Source organism: Petaurus breviceps, unplaced genomic scaffold (genome assembly GCF_028583685.1).
Source record: "Petaurus breviceps papuanus isolate PSGF00001 unplaced genomic scaffold, PetGlider_PUasm1.0 419, whole genome shotgun sequence".
Classification (NCBI taxonomy): Eukaryota; Metazoa; Chordata; class Mammalia; order Diprotodontia; family Petauridae; genus Petaurus; species Petaurus breviceps.
In genome coordinates, this window is record NW_027186324.1 from 11,807,591 (window position 1) to 11,834,648 (window position 27,058).

The 27,058-nt window shown below is 37.8% G+C and overlaps 1 protein-coding gene across 1 annotated transcript in view; it reads left to right on the forward strand.

The window, feature by feature from the left end:
- Positions 1-27,058, forward strand: part of CDKL5 (cyclin dependent kinase like 5) — a 237,455-nt gene that overhangs the window by 135,283 nt on the left and 75,114 nt on the right. Inside the window, exons 5-7 of the mRNA XM_069100715.1 lie at positions 8,683-8,819; positions 17,919-18,039; positions 20,486-20,545. Coding sequence (XP_068956816.1) covers positions 8,683-8,819; positions 17,919-18,039; positions 20,486-20,545 — 318 coding nt within the window. The remainder of the gene's footprint in view (positions 1-8,682; positions 8,820-17,918; positions 18,040-20,485; positions 20,546-27,058) is intronic.

Below are 27,058 nucleotides of genomic sequence, written 5' to 3' on the forward strand. Positions count from 1 at the left end.
GTGTGACCTTGGGCTCTAAGTCACTAACCCTAACCCCAATTGCCCTGCCCTCCCCCCCTCCAAAAACAAAAAAACTTTGTCTGAGCTCATGATTCCTACCCCTGATTTTTTCTTTATTTTATGTTTTTGTGTATCTCTTATTTCCTATCCCACCTGATTCTTCTACTTTATCCCTATCCGCTACCTTGACCCTCCCCTATTACTTAACCTACCTATTCCAGGGATCCCTCCCTTTCCCATAATCTAAACCCCCTTCTCTGCCACCCCTTATCCTATTCCCTTACCCTCCCTTCTAGAAATCCCTCTTAAACGCTCCACTCTCTCTGCCCGCTTTCTGAATTTAGAAGACTTTAATACCCTTCTAGATACATATGCATTGTTCCCTCTTAAACCCATTTCCTATGAAAGTAGTAGGCTCTAGAGCTACCAACCCTGCTTTATCAGATTCCTCTGTGTCAGCTTTTCCTCCCACACCTCATTTGTGTACAAAAATTACTCTTTTTAGTTGTTCCTAAATGATTTTATTTTAAAAAATCATGTCATACTCAGATCTACCCCATTCTTTCTCATGAACTACCCAATTACTAATAACAGTCTTGGACATGTTTTCTGTTTCCTCACATTTATTGAGTCTTTGATTTTACCTTATACATCTCCTGGATCTTACATGTCAAGTCTTCTGTTCAGTTCAGGGCTTTTGTTTGAAGTCTAGCAGTTCATTAAGTGCCTCGGCTTTTTTCATTCAGGGTGTTGCTTAACTTGGCTTGGTGTGATGTTTTCCGCTCCAGCCACAGCTCCTTTGCTCTATAGTGTTCCCAGACCTGTGGTCGTTACTGCTAATGATCTAAGTATGACACTTATTATATAAACATGGATTTAAATTGCTTTTTCCTTGTTACTCTCAATATTTATTCTTGAGCTTGGGGTTTTGCAGTGTGACTAGAGGACTCCTGTAGATTTTCCCCATAGCATCATAGTGACACCAGGGATTCTAAGACAAAAGTGAGGAAGGAGAGCATTCCAGACCTGGGGATGATAGCCATGGACTGTAGCCAGAGCAAAGACATGGAGTCAGGAGATGGAATATTGTGTGCGAGCCCTGCAAAGAAGGCAGGATGGCTAAACTGTAAAATATATGTAGAGTAATAATAAAACAGGACTAGAAAAGTAAGTAGGGGTCAGACTGTGAAGAACTTTAAGTGTTGTTCAGAAGAATTTATGTCTGATCCTAGAGGTAACAGGGAGTCACTACAGTTTATTGAGTAGGAGGGTGACATTGTTTGACTTTTTGTGATTCTCTGAAGGGTCAGTTGGAGTGGGGAAAGACTTGATCGCAAGGAAATCAAGTAGGACCACGTAGAAGCTATTGCAGCCGTTTAGTTGAGGAGTGATGAGGCCTGAGCTAGGGCAGTGACTGTGACTGGGTGTAGGGGAAAGAGTGTGCAAGAGATGTCAGAGAGATAAAACATTTGGCAGCTACTTAGATGTGATTTACCCCTCTTCAAATCCTTATCATCCAGGGGCAGTTAGGTGGTGCAGTGGGTACAGCACCTGGGCCTGGATTCAGGAAGACTCGGCTGCCTAGTTTCAAATTTGACCTCCGCCGTTTGCTAGCTGTGTGACCCTGAGCAAGTCACTTAACCTTGTAAAGTGAGCTGGAGAGGGAAATGGCAAGCCCCTCTGGCATCTTTGCCAAGAAAAGCCAAAGACTGAAAAACACCTTGAATAACAAGCGCCATCTCCGTCACAAAGCCTCTCACTGTTCTGCAGGTGTTACTGCTCTCTGCTTCCTCAAATTACCTAATTTTTTTTGTCTCTCTCTGTCTTCTGTTCCCCAGTGGGAAGGAAGGAAATAAGCATTTATTGTATACCTACTGTGTGCAAGGTACTGTGCTAAGTGCTTTATAAATATTATCTCATTTAGTTTTCACAAGTAACCCTGAGAAGTAGGTATAGTTATCATCCCGTTTTACATATGAGGAAACTAAGGCAAATAGAGGTTAAGTGACTTGCTCAGGGTCACACAGCCAGCGTCTAAGGCTTCATTTGAATTGAGATCTTCATAACTCTAAGCCCATTATTCTATCCAGTATGCTACCTTAGTAGGTTATAATGCCTATAGATGTTTACCATATAGAGACTATTATACTTTGGTCTTTTTTCTTCTAATTCTTTGCAATAGTAGGAACTTAATAAATATTTGTTGAATGAATGATCCTCTCTTATTCTATCCATTAGTTTCTGAATGCTTCCTTTCCAGTTTTGACAGAGAGTACAATCATTAATAACAGCTGGAAAGCCCACAAGTGGGTCCCTTCTGTATAGTTTTGTGGTAGAAGTGAGTATCTACGGAGAAGACAGTTCATTGAGTTAGTTCATTAATAAATGCATTTTGGATAGTTATAAACTGTGGAAACAATTGAAAAGAAGGAAAAGAGAGGTTGGATTCAATTTGGCAAAATGCTTAGTGTTGTTGGTGATTCCAAGATGTTTCCAGACTCAAAAACCTATTTTTTTAAAATCAGTATTTTACTGACTATGATATTTGACAAAAGTCATGGAACTCATTGATGTGGGAAGAATCAAAATGTACTTGACTAACTCAGCAATGGAGAGACTCGTAGTGTGTATAAGTAGGCTGTAATATGTTCCTAAGGGTTACTTGTATTCAGGAAATTGCACTAGGAAAATAAGTTCATTTTTTTTTTAAGCGATTGGGGTTAAGTAACTTGCTCAAGGTTACAGGGCCAGTTATTTCTGGGTGTGTAATGGGAATGTAAATTTAAAGCTCTTCCCTGCCCCTAGGCTAAATAAAGTGCACCTGAAGCCTGGGGAGGGAGGCTTGTTTTTCAGTAGATACTTTTTGATTAGCCAGTGGGTCCAAAAGGTTGTTACATTCTCTGAGCCAGGAGAAGGCTATATAAGCCCTGATGTGAGGCTTTGTTTTGGGGGCTCACTTTGAGAAGTGTTCTGTGATTTGATCTGTATTCTGGGAAGCCATTGTCCAGGCCCCCCCCCCCCTTTGAAAAACCAAGATGTTGATTTGGTATGGATGTAATGGTTGGACAGTTTGAAATCTGTCTACTAGATCTGTTTCTGTCTTGATAATTCTGCCTGTATACTTTGAAGTTCGGGGTGCTGACCTTTTCTCCTGAACAAGGTAACTGATATATGTCTGACTGATTAAAGTAAGCTTGTTAATCCATTTTGAATTGCTTTCCTTTAACAAAGCAGATCCAAGAACCTGTGTGAGCAGCCACCCTGGGGATGCTGGGGTGCTTGCTGCTACAGTGTGGTGCTGAGTATCTGAGCCCGGATTTGATCCAGGTCATCCTGACACTGGAGCTGGTGCTTTTACTCATTGAGCCACCTGGCCGCCCCTAAGCAATTGGGGTTAAGTAACTTGCTCAAGGTTACAGGGCCAGGTGTTTCTGGGTGGGTGCTAAGTGTCTGAGCCCGGGATTCGATCTCCAGGTCATCCGGACACAACACTGGAACCTGTGAGCCTGTGTTCTTACTTGCTGAGCCACCTGGCCGCCCCATAAGTTCATTTTAAAGGGGAGAATGTTAGATATACCAGAAAGTGAACATATTGCTCATTTATGGGAGCTTGGTTTGGTGAGATGCAGGACACTTATGAGAGGTGCCCTTGTGGAGAATCAAAGGATGTGTTTTCTTAAACGCGGCCATTTGGGGCGTTGTGACCCCAGAGGTTCTGTTTGGAAACAGACAAGAAAATCCTGACCCCTAGCTGTGACTTTAACTACTAACGGGCACTTCTCTGGGCCCCATTTTCCTACTTTACAAAATGAAACGCTTGAACAATATCATCTCCAGCATTCTGTAATTCAGAGTAAAAATGCGATTGAAAGTAAAATGAAACAAATACAGAGGTGCGTCTAAACAAATTTGGGAGAGAGTGAAAGCCTTCCTTTCTTGTATAGAGGAGGCGGGACCATATCACAGAGGCCCTTGAATGTTAGAATTTAGTTTTTGGAATTGATCCTCTTAGTACTGGGGACTCATGGCTTTTTAATTTAAGGAAGCAATAATAGGCTGACATTGTTTTTTAAACATTTTTAATTTATTTGTTTCCTTTTAGTTTACAATATTCAGTTCCACAATCCCTTGAGTTTCCAGTTTTCTCTTCCTCCCTCTCCTCTTCCTGCCCCGTCACCACGGTGGCATGCAGTTATATACAGGATCCACAAATACTTTCACATTAAACATTAGTCAAGTTGTAAAGAAGGATTATAACCAATGGAGTGAACAATGAGAAAGAAGAAACAAAACGAAAAAAGAGAGCAAGTTGTTTGCTTTAATCCGCGTTTAGACTCTGTAGTTCTGTCTCTGGATGTGGAAATCCCTTTCCATCTAGAGTCTTTTGGAGTTGGACTGGCATTGTTAAGAGTAAAATTTTCATTTGATCTTTGACAGAAATTGTTTGTATCTTCCCCCTTCAATAACAAGACCACTAGATTAAGGATAAGCTATCTACAAACCTTTATAGCTTTATGCTTATTTTGAGGTTTGGGTGCCTGTCTAATATTATGGTATTCCATATCATTTAACATTTTACATTCTTGGGCATTTAATTGTATACTGCGGCTAGTGGGCTGCCACACTGAGTTTACCTGTATATATGATGAGCTTTGTAATTTTAGCTGCAGCATTGATAAAATGTTCATGATAAGGCTGTCTGGACACGTTACCTATTGTATCTCCTGGCTGTGAAATAGCTTTGCTACGTAATGAGAAGAAATACCTCTGAGGCTCAGAGACGGAATTCCATTTTGGCACAGTTACTTCTTTCACAAGTGGCAAAGAGTCACCCTTGGTTTCAATTAAGAAAGAAATTTGCAATTCAGTTTATTGAGTGCTTCTATTGCAATAATCATTGATATACTGCTCCTGGGTATTTTAGGAGTGTTCGGTTAGATTAACCACGTCTCTTGTTTCTCCTTTACTTCTTCTCTGTGCTGTTGGGTTTTTGCCCCTTCCATTCATTATTACTATTTTCCAGAGGACAACTCAGAATAATAGTGATCGAGCATAACTCAATTAATTATGTTTTGGTGCTCGTTAGCTGCTTTTTCAAAGGGTTTTAGGAAAAGAAATCAAAACCACCATTCTCAAAAATATTGTAGTCTATCTGTAGTTTTTATTTACCCCAATTGTCCCCTCTTTTACCCTGAATAAAAAGTTGAAATGATTTCTACACATTTTCCGTAATAGATCACATGAGTTTTAAGTTTTTTTGCCTACTGCTTTGCCCAGATTAGGCACTTAAAAATGTTGATTGAATTAAATTACCTGTGATGGTCTTGTTTGTTCAGATGCTGCTGTATACATCTTGAGATCTATAAATCATCTCTAGATGGAGGAACAGTTATAGACAACCAGTCATTGTCATGGGCAGCTCCACAGAACAAAAATGCTTCTCTTGCTAAAGTTTTTTGTGGATCATGTGCAGCCAATAGCAAATGCCTCTGGTTCCCCACAACAAAATAGACTTCCAAGATACTGTAATGCCAAGAAAAGGCAACTTCCCAAGGTTCAAAATACCAGCATAGCTGCTCTCCATTTTATTCAGTGACAAAGTAAGAACAGAGAGAATCAACATATAGCATAACTCAAAATACAGCATTCACCAAGTGTAATTCAAATAGTCTCCAAGTACTACCCCACCCCTGGACATTACATTCATTTAATCAGAATCACAAAGTCCCTGTTCTAAATACTACTCCACCCCTAGGCAGTACATTCACTTAGTCAACCACAAAGCCCCTCTTCTCAAATGGACATTAGTTTCCAATCATAAGTAAAGTACATTCATTTGTTCGATCACAGAACACAAAAAAGTCAAAAGTTCCCCACCCTTGGATTACAACTGAATAGGCCATCTACCCCAGAGTTACAACAAGCTTAAGCACAGCATTTAATACCCAAAGAGAGGTCTTTTCTTCATCTTGACAAGAGGCAAATTCTCAGCAGTCTTTGTTCCTGGGGAGACAAAGCTTAGCAAGGCCACAAGATACATTGCCAGTGTCTTCACTAATTCATCCTCTCTCTGCAGAACAGTCCTAGGACCCCTGAAAACATTAGCAAAACCCTCTCCCAGGATTTCTGTAAACATACAACAAAAAAATCCTTCTTCAGGGCTTCTGAACCAACAGCAAGGTTCCCAGACCCCTGCAACAACAGCACTGTCCTTCACCTGTGGACAAATCTGGCAAAACAACATCAAAACAAAGTACTGATGGGGTGGGGGGGTGGAAAACAGGATCCCGATAGGTTCAACAGGGCGTCTGGAAAGAATTCAGCTCAGCCTTGCTTGGAGTTAGAGTTGAGAAAGTTTATTGTTACACTTCCATGAGAAGCGGCAAGAGTCCTTTAGGGGACCTGCGAGTGAGAGGGGTACCTGCTTTTACCTTTAAAGGGTAGGGCTGCCATTGTCAGGGCTGACCTGACAGGAGGGGCCTCAGTGCATAGACAAAGGTCAGAGCTGACCAAGAGGAGCTTGTGAATAGACAGTTTAGATAAGATTTGGCCCAGGTCGTTAAGGAGACAAAAGGCAAGGACAAAGGAGGGTGTGGGCCAGGCCTGGGAAGGAATCAAGAGATTAAGTAAGAACAAAAGGGGTCGGAAGGGTGTTGCCCAGATGGAATGTGGGATAGGGGAAAGGGGCAGAGCTCAAGGGCGGGAAAGGACAAATCACAACTTCACAGACTGGCTCCACAAGTTGGTCCTACCTAGACCCCAGGTACACCATCAGTACCAGCATAACAGCCATGTCTCCTCAGTCCTTGGCAGCTCTCAAAAGTCCTGGGCAATTCCAAGTGGCCCTCAGCAATCCTCTCAGTCTCTCTCTGCCTCCAAGGTGCTGCTTCCAAAAAGTTCTTCTGCCTCTCTCTTTTCTTGTGTCTCTCTAAATTTACGTCACCAGCTCCTCCCAGTTCAGCCCTCTCTTTTTTGATGTCAACAAGTCCATCCCACAAGTGGGATTCACAAGCTCTGGGTTTTAACACAATCAAACCAAAAACCAAGCCAATACAGGGGGATCTTTAAATTTCATTACTATTACAGATGCTCAGTTTAATAGGGACTAAGGCTAGTCTTCCACTGGCCTTTTAACTCCATCTACACAGACATACCCTAATTCACCGTTAAGTAAAATTATCTTCAGAAGTAAAAACATGTATGTAATAATCAAGGAACAGTAACTGGAAGTTGCAGAGAGAGGTTTCCATTTAAAGGAGGAAAAAAGAATCCATTCCCAAAGTAGAATTATTCCAAAGTAACATTGGCCACCTCAGAAGTAAAGAAGTAGGAAGTAGTCAGTCAGGGGCCTCAGCTGAAAGGATTACTGTTGAGGTACTCATTGGACTAGGTAATCTCTGAGGTCTTTCTAAGTCAAAAGTTCTGTGATTTGGTGTCTGTTGACATGTATATGTGTTTCATATATATGGACATTTACATTTTTAAAAAATACGGATGGAAATCTTTAATTATTCCTGGAATTAAGAATCATCCTTTTCCTTGAATGAAGGACTTTTTTGTTAGATAGCATCTAGAGTGCTAGACCTGGCCTCAGGAATGCTTAAACCACCTCTGACATTTCCTAGCATTCTACTCACTCCAAAGTCATGTAACGTCTCTGAGGCCTGATTTGTTCATTTGTCAAAAGAGAAGGGCCAGATTGGATGACTTCTAAAGACATTCCAGGCCCTTAACACTGTGATCCTTTGATTTGAAATGGACTAGAATTATACTTTCTTCTGGTTATTTTAGAAATATGAAATGTCATAATAATAACTGACATGTATATGTAACATTGTAATATTTGTAGATGATTTTTCACTCCTTATGTCATCTCATCTGCTTAAAAATATTGTGAAGTAAGTAGTATATATGTTGTTATCCCCATTTTGTAGATAAGGAAGTTGTATCTGAGAAGGGGTAAATGCCATATCATAGGATCTTAGATGTAGAGTTAGAAGGGGCTTCAGACCATGGAGTTCAGTACCTTCATTTTACAGATGAGAAAACTGAGGCATGGATATTTTAAATGACTTGTCTAGGGTCACACTGCTATTAAGTGACTGAAGTAGCATTTCAGTCCGTGTCTTTCTGATGCCAGGTCTGGTGCCCTGGAAGCCATGTCGCACACTGCCTGGTGGAGAGTGAGGAAGACCTGCGTTCAGATTGTCTTCAGACATATGCTTGCTATGAGACTCTGTGTAAGGCACTCAGCTTCTGTGTGCCTCAGTTTACTCAACTGCAAAATGAAGATAATAATGGCACTTACTTCCCAGGATTGTTGTGAGGATTAAATGAGATAATATTTGTAAAATGCTTAACACAATGCCTGGTCATGGCTGGCATTTAATAAATGCTTATTCCTTTCACCTCCTTTTCCATTATGCCATATTACCTCTAGTGTCTGAGGTGAGACTTGAACTCATCTCTTCTGATTTCAAGTATAGACCTTTATCCATCACACCACAAACATATGCTATTTAATAGTCTGTTTCTGGGCTTTTTCATGAATAAGATTTGGAAAACAGAAGCCATCGTTTTAACTGTTTTATTAGACTGGGACTTATTTTGGTGAATCTAGAAGCATTTTGCTTAGATATGAAAACTTTAATTTTTTTCTCTTTATTATTATTTGGATTTTAGAAAATGAAGAAGTCAAGGAAACAACTTTACGAGAGCTTAAAATGCTTCGAACTCTAAAACAAGAAAATATAGTGGAACTGAAGGAAGCTTTCCGAAGAAGGGGGAAATTATACTTGGTGTTTGAATATGTGGAAAAAGTAAGTAACTTTCTGGAGCCAGGTTCTTCTATTTAGAATGAATTCTAAAATTATTGAAGAAGCTAGTTTGTCTGTTGTGACTATCAATTATTGTTATACACATTTGGTTTAAGCATTTTAAAATGAAGACATTGTTATCCATAATATTTATGAATACTATGAAAAATTACTGAAATATGCATAAGTATTTTTATGAAATTGGCTTTTTAATGAAATTCCATGTGATTCTTAGAATTTAAATGGTATTACTAATTCAGATTTCTAGCCCATAGCATCTGGTAAATGTATTGTCATTGTATTTTGTACCATATTTATTTTGAAATAAACCTACAGTAAGTCTCTGAAGATACATGTGAAAGGATATATCTTAAGTAATTTATGCTTATCACAGTCCTGGATTTAAAACTTATTAAATTATTGAGTATTAAGCAGTCAGTATTGAATTATGAACAGATATATTTGTTCCTACATGCAAATTTTTCTATGTTAAATGGTTTTTTTATGTTAAATTTAACAGGTTTTTTAAAATGTCTGCTTTTTGTCTGTCATTATATCATATTTGGTGCTAGAGACAGAATCATAGTTTTAAATGGTAGAAGAGACCTTCATAGTTCACATTTTGTTCAACTAGGTAAGATATTTTACAGATGAGTCAGTAAAAATGGAAAGTTGAAGTCGCTTTCCTAAGTTTACATATCTAGTAAGAAGCAGAAGGAAAACTTGAATCTAGAATCCTGATCTTCTGCCTCTTAATAGTGTTTTTTCCACCACACCATGCTGTATTTGGAAGCAAGACATTGTGTCTAATTTTGAGGAGATTGCAGGCTCATTGCAAAGGTAAGCGAGACACAAGAACCCATTATAGAATGAGAGAGACTGAGATAGGAGTTGGATCTGTGATTTCATTAGTATAGAAAACTCCAGAATGAGGAAACTCTCTCTCTACCGATATAGAACAAGAGAACATTACAGACAATTACTTGCTGAAATGTGTTGGTTGTAGACAATAATTTTTATGGATGTGCATATATTTAGAGAAATCATTAGGAATTAATAAAGTTAGAGAAGGAATAATAGAGGAAAAGTGGGATTCCCTGACCTTTAACATAGGCCCTCCAAAAAGTGGCCTCACACACTTGGTCTCAGCAAAAGTCTTGAGACTGGATGGCTCTGCCTTTCACGTGTACTCACTTTCTCCCAAACCTCCTGTGAATGCTGTTATACTCTTTCTCCTCATGTAGAATGAATGAAATGGATGCCCAAATAAATCAGGCCAATTAGTGGGCAAACCTGGGACTTGGATCCAGGGAAGCTCTTTCCCTTCATTTCTGTCACCCTTTGATATATTATCTCTAGCTACTAATGGAAAGCAACTAAGACCCTGCCCCAGTTTATGATTGTGCATCCCTAAAATTGTGTCTGATTTTACTGTCTGTTTAGAAAGCATTATTTGCTTTAGAAAATTTCAGAATTCAGTTTTCAAAAGTGACTAAGTCATGTCTTTCTCTACCATCTAGAGACACAGATTAGGTTAGTACCTGATAATGTAAAGTGCTGTTCCAGAACCACTAGTGTTCTCCCACATAAAGACCAGGGCTCTGTAGATTTAGTAGGACCTCTCATTTGAAATGTTGTGCTTTGATTATGTTTCTTGCCTTCAGCTCAAAGCAGGCAGAATCTTTGTATGTGGAACTGAATAATTGTGCATATGGCCTTTCCTGTGAAGATGATGGGACAGATTGTAGATGAGACCAACTGTGCTCCGTTTTCCCTTCTGTCACTGCAGTGTTGTTCCAAGTATAGTCTTTCTACTTTGGGGGGAGGCTTTGACAAGGTCTGCCATTGTGGCGTCTTCCCGGAGGCCCCCGACCACATCCTCACTTTGCTGCCTGTCATTTTTGCCTGGCCATTGCATTTCTGCTAGGGTTCCTTCTGTGTTCTCTCTCCTTCTCTCTTCTCATCCCTTACACTGCCATTCTTAGATGAACATGACATCATCTTCTGGGTAAGATTCTTATTTCACTACCCTTCTCACTAACATAACAGTCTTTCAGAATTTGCAGGGAGCGGGAGAATACTAGAGATAGGAATGTGTGTATGTGACAAAATTCCCCTGTTCTGAAGCTCTGGCAGATCTCTTGTAACCTCCAGGATCAGATATAAGATCTTCTTTCTGGCTTAAAAGCCCTTTTAGACCTGAATCCTCTCTACCTTCTAACGCCTTCCATGTATTCTGTGACCTGGCGACACTGGCCGCCCCTCTCTTCCTTGCACACAGCATTCCATCTCTCTACCTCATGCATTTTCTTCAGCTGTGCCCTATGTCTGGAACTCACCCCCAGGTCCACTTCCCAGCTTTCCTGGCTTCCTTTGAGGCTCAGTTAATGTCCCACCTTCTTCAAGAAAGTTTTCCCTGTCTCGCTTAGTTTTAGCGTCTTCTGAGATTGCTTTTAATTTATCCTGTATATCTCTTGTTTGTACATGGTAATTGCACCCCCCACACACATACACACACATTGACTAAATTTCACAGTTGCTGTAATAATGGAAGCAGTTTTGTTAAGGTCCAGTCAGGGGTATTTCAGGTTCTGTAGCTGAACTGAAATCTGTTACTTGATGAGTCGTTTTGTTTTCATTGGTGAGAAGGTGGCCCTTTGATGTTTAAAATTACTGATAGATTATGTTAGCAGTTTTGCCATGAACCTGCTACGCTCCTACCTACCCACTCCCAATTTTCTTCCCCCCAACACATTCCAGAGCAGTTTTTTTATAATTCCCTCTCAGGTTTTCTCATTGCTACCACCTTCACCCTTTATGGAATATTGCATTAGCAATCTCCCTAGTTTTCCTGACTTTTAGGGCTCTTTGTATAACATCATCATAATAGCATTGATTTAGAGGCCGAAGTGACCTTGGAGAGATCATGAGCATGACCAGAACCAGACTAATTATATTTGCCCTCAAACCTGACCCTCCCCTCTTCCTAGCTTCCCAGTTTCTATTTAGGGCATCACTGTTCTCTTAGTAAATCTCAGTCACTGAATAGGCCCTGCTTCAGTCAAACTGAGACCTGTTAAAGACCTTTGCTTGAGCAGTCCAAGGATCCCCACTTCATCTTGGGTCATCTCTGGTTGTCCTGATCTGCCTCTGTTCCCGGTCCCAGATGACTCTGGAGGTGAAAGTAAGGCTGGCGATTTTATGCAGCCCTCCCTCGTTTAAATCCATTTCGCATGTGTATCAACGCATCACCTTTCTGATGTCATGGCCCTCTTCGAGAACGAAGGACAGACAGCAGCAGCAACTCTCGTTAGAAACCCAAGAGTCATCTTGAACTTTTCCCTCCCACTCACCCCACATATCCAGCCGGTTTTCTAAATCTCAATTCTACCTTGCCAGTATCTTTCCCATCTGTCCCCTTTCCTGCATTCACACAGCTGCTATCCTAGTTCAGGGCCTTATCGCGTCTTGTTTCAGTTTTTGCATTGTATCTTAATTGGCCTTCCTGCTCCAGTCTCAACTTTCTAATTCATCCTCAGCTCAGGTACCAAATCTATATTCCTAAAGCCAAGTCCAGCATCGTGTACATGTTGTTATTGTTTAATTGTTTTAGGCTTGTTCAACTCTTCATGATCACATTTGGGATTTTCTTGGCGAAGGTACTGGAATGTTTTGCCATTTCCTCTCATTTTACAGATAAGGAAACTGAGGTAAACAGGGTTAAGTGACTTACCCAGGGTCACACAGCTAATAAATGTCTGAGGTTGGATTTGAACTTAGATCTTGCTGAATCTAGGCCAGGGACTCATCCACCATACCACATAGCTGCTCTCATCGCTTGTTAGTTAAGTGATAATCACTTGAATTCTCAAGAAACTACAATGACTTCCTTTAGCTTTTAGAAAAAATATAAAAAAGACCTCTCTCATTTCCCCTTCCTGGAAGTCCCAGCTTCCTTCAAACCTTTGTTCCCTTACCACCTGCTGTAGGAACCCTTTCCTGATCCTGTCTTCCTCCCAAAACCCCCAGGAAAAATTTTGTATAGAGTCTATCTAATTTTCTATGCAAATGCTTTTTCTCCCACTTTCCACCTAATATTAAACTCTATGAGGGTAGGAATTATTTTATTTTTCTTTGTATTTCCTGCCTGGCACAGACTTGATGCCTGATAAATGATTATTATTTCCCATTTCTTTTTTTATATTTTATTCAGTTTTCAACATTCACTTTTATAAGATTTTGAGTTTTAAATTTTCTCCCCCTCTTTCCCCTCCCCTTTGTTAAGATGGCATGCAATTTGGTATAGGCTAAACCTGTACAATCATATTAAACATTTTCACTTTAATGATGTTGTGAAGAAGAATTAGAACCAAAGGGAAAAAACATGAGAAAGAAAAATCCAAAGGAAAAAAAAAGAGAGAGAAAATAGTATGCTTTGATCTTCATTCAGACGCCATAGTTCTTTCTCTGGGTGTAGATAGCATTATCCATCATGAGTTTTTTAGAATTACTTAGAAGAGCTGAGTCTATCAATATTCGTCACTGAACAGTGTTGCTGTTACTCTGTATGATTTTCTCCTGGTTCTGCTCGCCACTCAGTATCAATTCGTGCGAGTCTTTCCAGGTTTTGCTGAAGTCTGCCTGCCCATCATTTCTTATGGAACGATAATATTTCATTATATTCAAATACCACAACTTGTTCAGCCATGCCCCAATTGATGGACATTTCCTTGATTTCCAATTCTTTGCCACCACAAAAAGAGCTGCTATGACTATTTTTGTATATGTGGGTCCTTTTTTCTGATCCCTTTGGGACACAGACCTAGAGGTGGTATTGCAGGATCAAAGGGCATGCACAATTTTATAGCCCTTTGGGCATAGTTCCAAATTGCTCTCCAGAATGGTTGGATCAGTTCACAAGTCCACCAGTGCTACATTAATGTTCCAATTTTCCCACATCTCCAACATTGATCATTTTCCTATTTTGTCATGTTAGCCAATCTGATCGGTGGGATGTGGCACCTCAGAGTTGTTTTAATTTGCATTTCTCTACTCAATAGTGATTTAGACCATTTATTCCTATGACTATGGATAGCTTTAATTTCTTCCTCTGAAAACTGCCTGTTCATATCCTTTAACCATGATTTGTATTTTTATAAAATTGATTCCGTTCTCTATATATTTTAGAAATGAGGCCTTTATCAGAGACACTGGTTGTAAAAATGGTTTCAGCTTTCTGCTTCCCTTCTGATCTTGCTTGCATTGGCTTTGTTTGTGAAAAACTTTAGTTTAATGTAATCATAATCATCCATTTTGCTTCTTACAATGTTCTGTATCTCGTTTGGTCATAGATCCGGCAGGTACACTGTTTCCCTAATTTGCTTATAGTATAACCCTCTATGTCTAAATCATGTGCCTATCTTGACTTTACCTTGGTGTACAGTGGTTGATCTGTGCTAGTTTCTGCTGTACTATTTTCCAGTTTTCCCAGTGGTTTTGGTCAGATAGTGAGTTTTTATTCCAGAAGCTGGAGTCTTTGGGTTTATCAAACAATACATTGCTGTAGTCATTGACTTCTGTGTCTTGTATCCATAATCTGTTCCACCACTATTTCTTACCCATACCAAGTAGTTTTGACGATTGGTGTTTTATGATACAGTTTTATATCTGAAACAGCTAGACCACCTTCCCTTTCCTTTCTTTTCATTAATTCTTTTGATATTCAGGACTTTTTTTTTCCAGATGAATTTTATTATTATTTTCTCTAGCACTATAAAATAATTTTTGGTAGTTTGATTGGTATGGCACTGAGTGAGTAAATTAATTTAGGTAAAATTGACATTTTATTATATTAGCTCAGCAGCTGATGCTTTTCCAGTTATTTAGATCTGAGTTTATTTGTTTGAGAAGTGTTTTGTAATTGTGTTCATATAGTTCCTGGGTTTGTTTTGGCAGGTAGTCTCTCAAATATTTTATGTTGTCTGCAGTTACTTTAAATGGAATTTTTCTTATCTCTTGCTGCTGGGCTTTGTCAGCAATATACAAAAATGTTGATGATTTATGTAGCTTTATTTTATATCCTGCAACTTTGTTGTTTGCCTTTTTAAAATCTTACATGGCACTCACTTGTAAGGTAAAGTCCAAATCCTTTAGCTCACAATTCAGGGCCTTCCAACTTGGCCTACAAAGATCTTGTTTGTCCTAATCCACAAGTACCACCTCACCTGCTAGTGTCAATTATGTATTCCTCGCTACATCCTGAAGTGGGCTTGTGCTCATGTTTTTTGCTACACTTCTTTGCTTTCAGAAGGGAGTTAACCAATTACCTTCCCTACTTTTCTCCCTTGCTGCCAGAATACTATCTTACTTGAGAATTTTAACGTATTCTATTTGACTACTAATCACCGTAGGAAAATAAAGATGTTAAAAATAAGCAAAGGAACAAAAAGTCTGGAAAGCCTTGTCCTGGTCTTTCATAGGGGTGTACGTGGAACTAGGGCTTTTTTATTTTTAAATTTGCTTTTACTGACTGCTTTCTTCCTAATTTTGCCCCAGAGTTCAATAGACTAGTCCCAAATTAGCGCTGAAACAAGTACGAGGGTTTTTAGAACAGGTTGATTTAGTTCGTCTTCTTAGGACTAGCCAACCATTTTAAGACATACTTAAGATTTTGACAAACACAAAAAAAGGGAGGGAGAAAGAGACTGTCTTGATTTAAAAAAAAAAATATGTGAGTGGTTTATACAGGTCCCTTTTTTTGCCTTTTCATTTTTTTTGGAAAGGGAAAGGTACGGCAATTGGGGTTAAGTGACTTGCCCGAGGTCACAAGGCTAGGTGTGTGTGTGTGTGTGTGTGTGTGTGTGTGTGTGTGTGTGTGTGTGTGTGTGTGTGTGTTAAGTATCTGAGGCCGGAATTGAACTCAGGTCCTCCTGACTCCAGGGCCAGTGCACCACCTAGCCACCCCTATAGAGGTACCTTTTTAAAAAAAGTAACCATTGCTCATTTATAGGATATACACACAAACATAAAAATAAAGATCAGGAGTAGAAGTTGTTAGGGAAAGCTTGTATGTATATATGCATGTATGTATGTGTGTGTATATATATATATGTATACGTATGTATATATCTATATCTACATATACATATATCCATCCTTAATTGTAGCCTTCAGGGGGAGCGGGTGGAGTGGGGGAGGAAAGGGGAAAGAAGAACTAAGTAAAAAGTAGACAGCAGAGAAGAAAAGAGAACTTGAAGCAAAGAAGGAACACCTCTTACTACAGCCTGTAGTATTTATTATATAGGCTTTTTTGAAATGGAAATTTATTGTTATACATTTTGAGTCCTCTCATATTCTGCTGTGCACCTGACATCCTTTTTTTTCTTTATCTTGTATTTAAGTGTATATGTTTTTTTTCTCTTTTCTATTGTGTATAAGTTTTAGTATTTAAGTCTAAAATTTAAAAAAAGAAAAAATAAACATTACATATGCCGGACTTTTGGTATGGGAAAAGATACAAGAGAAATGTAAAATATCTTCTCATTGCTTCCAGACTTGTTTCAAAGAGAAGACACTTAGAAAAGTTTTAAGGTAGTAGGTGAAAAAGTGACAAAAAAACAGGTCCTGGGACAAAAAAAAATTCTCCAAAAGAGAGGGATTAATGCAAGCTAGAATAGTGAAGGAAAGACTATACAAAAAAAGGTAGAACCAGAATTAGACCTTGAAAATATATATAAACTATAGTTTCTTTTACCTGTCTTAATTTTTTAAAAATTATGCAAAATAATTTTTTATTTGGAGGACTTTGGGGTCTTTTGGAATTTTTAAAAGAATGTTTTTTTTTTTCAGATTAACTGCAAGGATTCCTATGACTTTATTCTAAAATCCTTGTAAGAATACTATAGCAGCAAGCACCCTAGCATACCCAGGATAGCTGCTAGCACAGGTTTCTAGATCTGCTTTTCTAGAAGAAAGGAGCTCAAAATGAATTAACAATCTTGCTTTAATCAAACATATGTCATTTACCTAGTTCAGGGGGAAAAGGTCAGCACCCGGAACTTGAGAGAATGCAGACAGAGGTTACAAGCAGACAAAAAAATACAGACAGAGAAACATTTCAGCAGACAGGCTTCCCGCTGTCTGACCGTCACATCGATGCCTAGTCAGTTACCAGAGAGGGAAGCACCAACATCTGGGTTTTCAGAACCAGGGGGGACCAATGGCTGCCCAGAGTCTCGTCTGGCCAAATCATACAGCTCTTCTCAAAGTGAGCCCCAAAACAATACTTCACATCAGGGTATCTATACCCTTCTCCTGGCTCAGAGAATGTCACAGCCCTCCTCACCCACTGCCCAGTCATAAAGTAACAAGGTGTGGGCATTCCTGAAAAACAGGCCTCCAGCCACAGGCTCCATACGACCACATTCAGCCTGTTAGGGGGGCAGAGTATATTTTCAAATTGGGGAAGGTTCTCAGAGTCACTTAAGCCTATCAAAGGGCAAAGGGGCAGGGAAGATCTTCAGATCCCCATTCCCATAATAGATGCATAAGTCATTGTCTTGAAATGAGAAATGTTCAAAATATGATTTCCTCACCTGTTAAAACATTTTATCTTTATATCCCTTTTCCATGGGAGATGTTAAGATGTTTCTTTAGGGTTTTTGGTAAAAAAATATTTTCATAGCCATTGAGGAGAGAGAAGTGCATGAGCACAATGTTAATACTTGGACTAGCATCATGGATTCATGGAATGCAGAATATCATTTAAAGGAAAGTCAAAGTTGGGGCAGCGAGGTGGTACAGTGAATGGAGAACTGGCCCTTGAATCAGGAGGACCTGAGTTCAAATTTGACCTCAGACCCTTGACACTATCTGTGTGACCATGGGCAAGTCACTTAACCCCAATTGCCTTGCCTTCCCCCCCTCAAAAAAAAAAAACCCTCCAGAAAAGAAAATCATAGTTTAATGCAAAGTCTTGATTTAGAATGAAATGCCTTCTAGAAAAAGATTTTGTAAAAATCATGTCATGAATTGATATCCATTAGAACTGTTCATACAAAAATTTTTAAACTAGCTAATAATATCTATCTACTTGATGTTTAGAATATGCTTGAATTGCTGGAAGAAATGCCAAATGGTGTTCCACCTGAAAAAGTAAAAAGCTATATCTACCAGCTAATCAAGGCAATTCACTGGTGCCATAAGAATGATATTGTTCATCGAGGTGAGTGTGCAATTTTCTAAATTTAACATATCTCTAGAAATAATTGAAGAGAAAAAATTCCAGAAAGATGTTAACAACATAATGTTTGAATTTCTCGTCTTAAAAGTATATAGCAGTGGTACACAAACATTTTCATTCCAAATATAAATAATGTGAGAAATTGTTTTTCAAGTCAACTGGTGCATGCATCACTAGATGTTTGTGATGCAGAAATGATTATAGGTGTTGACATACACGCTTTGTTGCCTGAATGATTAGATCCTTGAATAGCTGTGAGAACTCTTAATGGCGGGGAGGACCCACATACAAAAGTGCTGAGGAGCCCTTGGGAATAGCACCGGGCCATGTACCAACCCATATTCATACTCTGCAGGTGCTTTCTGTTAATCTTCTGTCCATTTCTCAGCACTTACTAGATCTGACAATACCAGTAATGACAATAGCTCAAGACACACGTTTTGTGTGTGACCATTGTGGGCATTTATTTTACTTGACTATGCCTATTTGGTCCAAGATCTTTTTTTTTTTTTCCTGAAGGGGGAAGAGGGAAGCGGAAAAAACGCAATTTTTTGAGAAAAAGGGCAATTGAAAAATTTGAATTTATCTCTGGATTGGTTCTTACTCTTTGTGCTGAATGTTTTCATGTATTAACATGGGGCAAAGGAAAAGAGAAAAGCAAACACAAAAAGTGGCTGGCATTTATATCATGCTGTTTGCAAAATCTCCATTATGTCCTTTAAGCCGTACAGTGAGCCTGTGAGATTGGTATTAGAGGTATTTACATACCATTTTCTCAGATGAGGCAACGGGCTCAGAAAGGCAACTGCATCCTTTCTGCCACCATTCCTCTCTCTGGACTGACATCCTCTAACTTGCTATCTCTCCCTCCTTTCTTCTCCTACTGCCAGTCTTGCACTGAGGGCATTTAAAATAAAGATTGTCCTGTTTGATCATAGGCCATTAGTATCAAGGAAGAGAGTGGTGAGCCTTCAGACAGGGTATTTTCTTTGTCCTTTGCTATTATAAGGGATGCTTACTGAGAGTGACAGGAAATTGTTCTGGTCCGCCTTATCTCCTCTCACTCTCCAGTCGTAGATAGAGCTAGACATTGATTGCAGCAGCAGTGAATTCGGATTGCATAATTATCAGAGGACTCAAATATTCTTTTAGTTTCCTCTCATTCTTAAAAATCTCTAAATTACTTTTTCTTTGAACTCTTCCATTGTGATAGGGTATTACTATGATCAAGTTTAGTCAAGTCGGTAAGCATTTATTACGTGTTTCCAATGTGCCAGGCACTGTTCTAAGCACTGGATCAATTGAGATAATATATTGAAAGTGCTTTGCCAACCTTAAATTGCTATATAAACATTAGATCTTAGTATTTATTGGGAGTTAAAAAGTAAAACCAGGGAAGTAATTAAAAAGTGCAGAGGATATGAAGAGTTACGACTTAGTCGTTGTGAAATGACAAGGTATAATGTGTCGTACACTTAAATGTTTCTTATGTCTTTGTGAAAATTTGTGAAAATCTGGCAAGATCATCTGAACTTTTTGTGACTGTTGTAATGATTAAGTGCTTGTCCTTTTGCATTAGTCTTGAGAATCTCGATAAACACCTGATTTAATCTCATTGTACAGAGTATGGAAGATACGGAAGCGGATAAGTCAGTTACATTAGGGATGTGAATGGAAACCAAACCTTAGAACATTGTGCCTTGTGCATATTTTCACACCTCTAACATGTGCTCTAGCTAGCATGTTCTCTAATATTTTAATTAACATTGTAATTTCATTAAAAAAATTAAAAGCAGTGTGCCTCTCCAGGGGGAATATTTAAACAATGTTAATGGCCTCTAGAATGTATTCTTTAACAGTTAGGAAAAAATCAGGCATGCTTTCTTTATTCATTTAATATGACTTAAATCATTGTCGTTTATAAATAAGAATCATGCCAATTTGCTAAATGCTTCATATATAAATGACAGCTTCAAGAACTATCACAGTATTACTTGTTAATTTTTATTTAGTGAAAGCCTTACTATCTCCTCCATGTTTTTATGCTATTTTGAGTTTCTTATTCTCTATCTTCCATCGTTAGAAATATGTTGTAATTTAGAAACACGTATATTAAGTTGTTGTATAGGATGCATTTTCTCTAGGTACTTGATGTTTTCTGTTCTGCTTTAGGATTGACGTGATACCCTGAAGGTTAAAGGGGGGGAGGGGCAGGGCAGTGACCAACGAAAGTATTCGGAACTTGTTTGCATGTTTGCTGAACAATGATTAAGGGAAACTTTGGCATATTTTGCATGAAAGTTGTTCCCTTGATTTGTACTGCCATAGCTATTGGGCTTCTTTTTAATGCAGCAGTTAAAAATGAATCAACATTTATCTGATGAACCTTGAAAGTAGTTTACCTTTTTAAAACAATTTGATATTCCAGATATAAAACCAGAAAATCTCCTAATCAGCCACAGTGACATCCTGAAGCTATGTGATTTTGGTAAGTTGAAAAGAAATCGGGTCATGTTCTTTATTGGAATATTAAGGTAAGTTGTTCTTCAAGATACATTAAAGTGCCATTTATCAATTGACCCTATTTAAGTTCAGAAATTTGCTGTCATGTGTTCTGTAGAGCATTGTACCATTATAGGAGTATTCCTGCCTCTGTGTTATGCAAAATAATTCTCACTGTTTTGTAGATTCATCGTGTTCAGTATTTTTTACAGTTACTTCTCAGAAGGCAAGTAAATGAATACATATGTAATCCCAGCACCTCATAATGCTAATAAGGTATTTTCCCTAGGAACATAATGACAGATTTTTGAATGCTGGTAATAATTGCGATGTGGTTAATTTCTGGAAAGGAAGTCATTCATATGTGTATACATATCTTTGTATAAACATGTAGGTCTAAGTGTTTTTTTACAAATCAGTTTTCATTTATTGCCTTGTCACCTCTTCTAATTATTAGTTATATTACAGATAGAATACTAAAAATAATGCACATGTGATTAGGCAGTGGCATACTCAGTAGGGTTTTATGTTTAATTTGTACAGCCATACAAGGGAATGCAATACTATTTATTGAATGATCCTGCCAAATAGAATATGATACTAGGCACTTTATAAATTCAGATTAAAATTATTCAGTGAAGTATATCCAAAACTATAAACTGGAGTGCTGGAGGAAAGAGCTTCCTCTATTAGGTAGGAAGAGTTTGACAAGCCCATATACTGAACAAGATAGCCTTTGGTTGGAAACTTTATGGTATTTCGCTTATATGAAGGTAGTCAAAATTACAGTTTGTTCCCAATGCCTAAATAAACGCAAGACATTCTTAAAATAATTGTTCAAATAAAGAAGTGCTTAAACAATGCATCTGATACTTTTGAAATGAGAGTATTAAAATGATTGTCAATCTTGTCTGTGGGTTCCCTGCTTTCGCTTGATGCCACAACTAGAAGGAGACATAATTGTCATTTTAATTTAATAAAATTTTGCAAGGCATTAAGTATTCAGAAATTTTTTCCTATGAGAAATTGTCCTGTAGAAGTCTTTAGCTTATTGTTGCTCAATTAGTAACAACATTTAGAAAGAATAGTTTCGTGTTCAATGTCTTTCAAATTGGCCAACTTTTTGGAGAGCCTGTTGTATCTTGAGCATCAACTCATAATATTAATAATAATAACACATTTATTTGGCACTTTAGAGGTGACAGAAAGACTCCCCTCACTCTGTGAGCATAGGCAGTGTATGATATCACCATTTTTTTTTCCTTTTTGGAGGGCAATTGAGGTTAAGTGACTTGCCCAAAGTCACACGGCTAGTAATTGAGTCAAGTGTCTTGAGTCTGGATTTGAACTCAGGTCCTCCTGACTCCAGGGTTGGTGCTTTATTCACTGTGCCACCTAGGCACCCCTATTATCACCATTTTAAAAGCAGGTGAACAAGTTCAGAGAAATTAAGGGACAGAGATACAGAAAATAATTGTCTAAACTGGATCTCAAACAGGTCTTCTAACTCCAAGTTTGGTATTCCTTGTATTATACCATAATTTTAGGTAAGATTCTATGGTGGATGTGAAAGAAATAAAAGGCTAAATGCAAGGGACAAAAGACTTTCTCTTGTATTTTCCCTGCATGTACTTAATTTTCAGATTCTATATGTTCCTAGCTGCCTTCTGACCCACAAGTGTGATTACTGCCATTTATATATATATATATATATATATATATATATATATATATATAATTTATTTTGTATAGATATTTGTGTGGGTTCATAATTTGCTTGAGCTCCAAGATTAATGAAATTTCTAAAGAAAATTCGAAATAGAAAATATGTTATAGTTTAATTATAATTATATATATTATAATTATATATTAACTATAATTAATTATAGTTAATAATAGGAAAAGGTCTTCTGGTCTAGCAACATTTTCTGAATAAAAGACCATTTTAAAAGTAAATCATTTCATGAATCACTTCCAGAAAGGCATTTCATGCCAGCTGTATACCCAGGTGTGCCCATAATAAACAACTTTATTGACCTACAGTTAGCTTGTCTTCCTACAGTGCCCAGTCTCCCTTTTTATGTTGTCACCCAAAAGACTCTATTCAGAGACAGAAATAAATCATTAGAATGGGATTTTTATTATTGTGTTTATTAATAATAATAGGCCACATTTAAGTAGTATTTTAAGTTTTGAAAATAATCTTATTAACTGAAGGAAAGTTTTAAAAATTTCTTTCTGCTTTTGAATTTTTCCATACTGATTTTTATATGTTCCAGTTTTCCGCAATGTCTTAAAAAGGGATTGTCACTGGTTTGGTAAGTTTGCAGCAGCCAGGTGGTGTACTGGTTAGAGTGATGGAGTAGGAGTCAGGAGGAGCTGCATTCGAATCCTGCCTCAGACCCTCACTAGTTTTGTGATTCTGGGCAAGTCATTGCCCAGGACAACTTTCTTCGTCTCAGTTCCCCCTCTGTAAAATGAGAATGACAATACTAGTGCCTACTTTTCACGGTTGTTTTGAGGATCAGATGAGACATTGTGTGTGGAACATTTTGAAAATCTTAAAGCACTTTATAAATGTTAGCAGGGATCGTTACTGAGTTAAATGAGTGATTGTGTTATTCCACTAATGCACCTAATATAACTGACTTAAGGCAGTGTCTACCCAACAAGGCCAAAACATGCTGAAACACGGAGCAGATTAAGGCAGAATTAGTGATTTTGTGATCACTGTGATGTTGTAAGTATTTGTCCTTGGTAATATGAAGACAACAGAATTATTCTGGCTAGAACAGATTAAAAATCATAACAATGTAAATGCTGTAGGAACCTTCAGTGCCTTATGGACAAAAACTGTTGATTGTCTAAGTACTTATTAATGCATTTAAATATCAAATAGTTAAGCTTAAGCACCCCAGCTTCCACAGATAACTGAGAGTCAATACTGCTAAATCAAACAAATCATTTTTAGCTTTTTTTTTCTCACAAAATTTCTGTCTTGATAAGCAGTCTCTGCTCTTTCTACCCCAGACATTCTTAACCAGAATATTTGCTACTTTGACAACTAAAACTAGCAGCACTTCCAGTGATTTGATGCTTCATAGTATAAACTCATTAATTCTGTAGAGCTTATTTACCACGTTTATTTAAGGATGAATTAACTTTCCTCTCCTGTGGTAATTAATTATACATAATTGTAACTGGTGTGACAGTGCCAATCTCCTTCCCTGGAATTCCCTACACCAGTGAAATCACAGGTCGTATAAAAATAGCAGCAATAACATTTTAGTCAAATGCTAAGAAATGACTGAGGGACAAAATGATTTCATAAAAATCCGGATTTGACATTGTGAGTGCTAAGTGAATTCTGACTAAATAATCTATCGTTGTGGCATACAGTTTATGGTTGTTGATGTAAAGATAAATTAATTGAAACTTGTGATAAGTATAAATCAAACACATTCTGATATTGCCTAAGGTTTCTGTCTCAGGGTTCCTTTTCCTTTGTTCATACCTTTAAGTTTGTACTTTAAATGAATGCGAGCACCTTCTTTGAATCCCTGTGTGGAGAAAACAGAACCTTTTTTTCTTCATTGTCTTTTAAAAAGTCTTTATTAAATCTTTGGGCACATACTTAACATAAATCCTTTTCTCTTTCTGTCATTGATAAATCTCTGCTTTATCAATATTGACATGCTAATTAGGACATTCTTCTGGATGGATTTAGACACACTGATAGATTTTGACTTAATTTCCATCGATTTTCATTTGTCATCTTGTTGATAGTTATATGTTGATAGCAACTCTCGAAAGTATATCAGCATTTCATTTTTATCTTTCATCGCAATCTTTATATTTGAAAATATATGTTTGACTTGTTCAACCTCCTCTTACTCTTCAAATCCTTTCTTGTTAGTGGAATCTCTGGCTGTTGGTAACCCAAGCTTAGAATGATCACTTGAATTTATTTCAGCACTAAGAGCTTTTGATGCTTCCTAAACCTTTAAACATCATTATTTGGTTTGTAGTACAGGTAAGATCGTGTTTCTCCTCTGTTATACTCACATGGTCTTAAAATGGAAGTTTACTCTATGGTCTTTTTACTTATTGGCATAAAGCAGATTACTCTGCAAAGGACAGCGAGTATGTAAATGCTTCTTGAGTTCCAAAACTATAACCTGTAATAGGAAACTTTTTGTCTTGCTATAACTGCATTTGAATTCCGTTAGGATTGTCCTAATAAAACCTAACCTATCTCAAAATACGATGTTTGTATTTTATATATCTGTCAAATTTAAATCTTTGGTAAAGAATACTTACTTTAACAGGTAAATATCACGGAGTAGCTATGGCTAGAGATACTTGCACCATGTCAGTGACAAGGAAGAAGCTGGGTCTCAAGTCTTAGGATAATTTTACATTCTTTCTGCTTTGGACTCTCCAATTAATTTTTTTTTTCTTTTTGGAGGGGAGAAGGCTGGGCAGTTGGGGTTAAATGACTTCCCCAAGGTCACACAACTTAAGTGTCAGAAGCTGGATTTGAACTCAGGTCCTCCTGACTCCAGGGCCGGTGCTCTATTCACTGAGCCACCTAGCAACCCCCAATTTTAAATTTTTTAACCTGGACCTCAGATTAAGAGCTCCTGCTTTAGAACCTGGCTTCACAGTGACTAACCCAGGTGCCCTATTTCTTAACCTCTCACTACTAGAGCTGGTGACCTTAAATTTACATTACCCCCACCAGCAACAAGAAGTTGACCCCCGTACCATGGGTACTGCCTATAAAATGACCAGAGTGTTAACAAGCCTCAGTGGTGTAAGTGTGCTGCTTAGTAGAGCATTTTAAGGCAAACAAAACTGATAATATGAGTTACTAATAATCAAAACTTTGAAACTTTGCTAGGTAATAAGATCTGAAGGCTGCATAAAATAATACCCAATAGCTTTGAAAATAATATGTTGAATTTGTTATATACTTAAAATGAAAAAATAAACTGTGTGTAATAGAGATTCCTGACTACATGTACATTCCTCTTTTTCAGTCCTGTTTTATGTATGGTATTGCTTATCTTGTTTAGTGTTTAAGTTGGAAATTTCTTTTAAACTCTTTTAATAAAGGGAATATACCACTTCACTTTGTCTTCACTTTGAACTGCCTGGCAACCTGTCATTTTTTAACCCCTACCAACCCAGATGCCAATAATTAAAATCTATAGCAATCCGTAAGAATCTGTGCTGGGTACTATGGGAGATATATAAATCTGTAACATTTTGATGCCAAAAAGCTTTCAAGTGAGTTGGAGAGACAAGAATAAGGGAGACACAAGACAGTACCAAACAATATAATAGTATATAATTAAGCACTAAATTATGTAGCAAAGATAACAATTGCTATAGAAGCTATATGTATACAGAGATCAGTGATTACCAACATATTCTAAGTATAAAATACTACAGAATATTGTGCTGAGCATTTTGAAAGATACATAAAATTTTATTGACTGTTCAGTGTATGGACAGTCAGACTAAATGCAGTGATTTCCTTTTAGTGGATCTTTGTTTTTCCCCCTGACTCTTATACTTAAAAAAAATTTTTTTTAAAGTAACAATAGCAACTAATATATACAAAGCTCTTTAAGATTTACAAGTTACTTTGTACAAATTGTCTCATTGGACCCTCAGGAAAAAACCCATGAGGTTGTTGAATTTATATCCCCACTTCACAGACGTTGTGACATTACTTAGAGAAAGTTTGCTTGCTAAAAGTTACGTAGCCGATAAGTTTCAAAGGCTGAATTTGAACCCAAGTCATCTTTTTGTTTTCCTGAGTTTAAAAAAAAATTCCATTTTATTTTGTTTTCATTTCCAAATTCTCACTTCCCCTTGCCCATTGAGAAAGCAAGAAATAATAACAGAAATGCAAATCCAACAGATTCACAAAAGATTGCAAAAAAATGGAACCAATATTTAGAGGGGCTACAGGAATAGGCACTGTAGCACATACGCTCACATTTATATGCTTTATGCTTCCATTTTGTAAAACAATTTAGAATGATTAAAAAAATAGTGACAAAAATACTGTACCTCTTTACCAGAAAATCCATTACTGGGGGTGGAGCCAAGATGGCAGAAAAAAAGCACGAACTTGGTGTGAGCTCCTGCTCCAGTCACTTCCAATACATGTAAAAAATGACTCTAAACAAATTTTAGAGCTACAGAACCCACAAAGTGACAAGAGAAACAAATTTTCCACTGAAGGCAGCCTGGCAGGCCAACAGGAAGGGTCTATTGCACCAGAGCTGAGTGCAGTCCTGCATGAGCTATCGGGTTCTGGCCCCAGGGCAGCCCAACCAGGAGCAGACTTTAGGAGAGTGAATCACCAGCAGCTGTGGCGGTTTCCAGACTTCTCAATCCATAAATGCCAAAGAGAAAGTAAAAGGTCATTTCAAAATCAAGTAAGGGAAATGGAGGAAAAATTGGGAAGAGAAATGAGAATGAT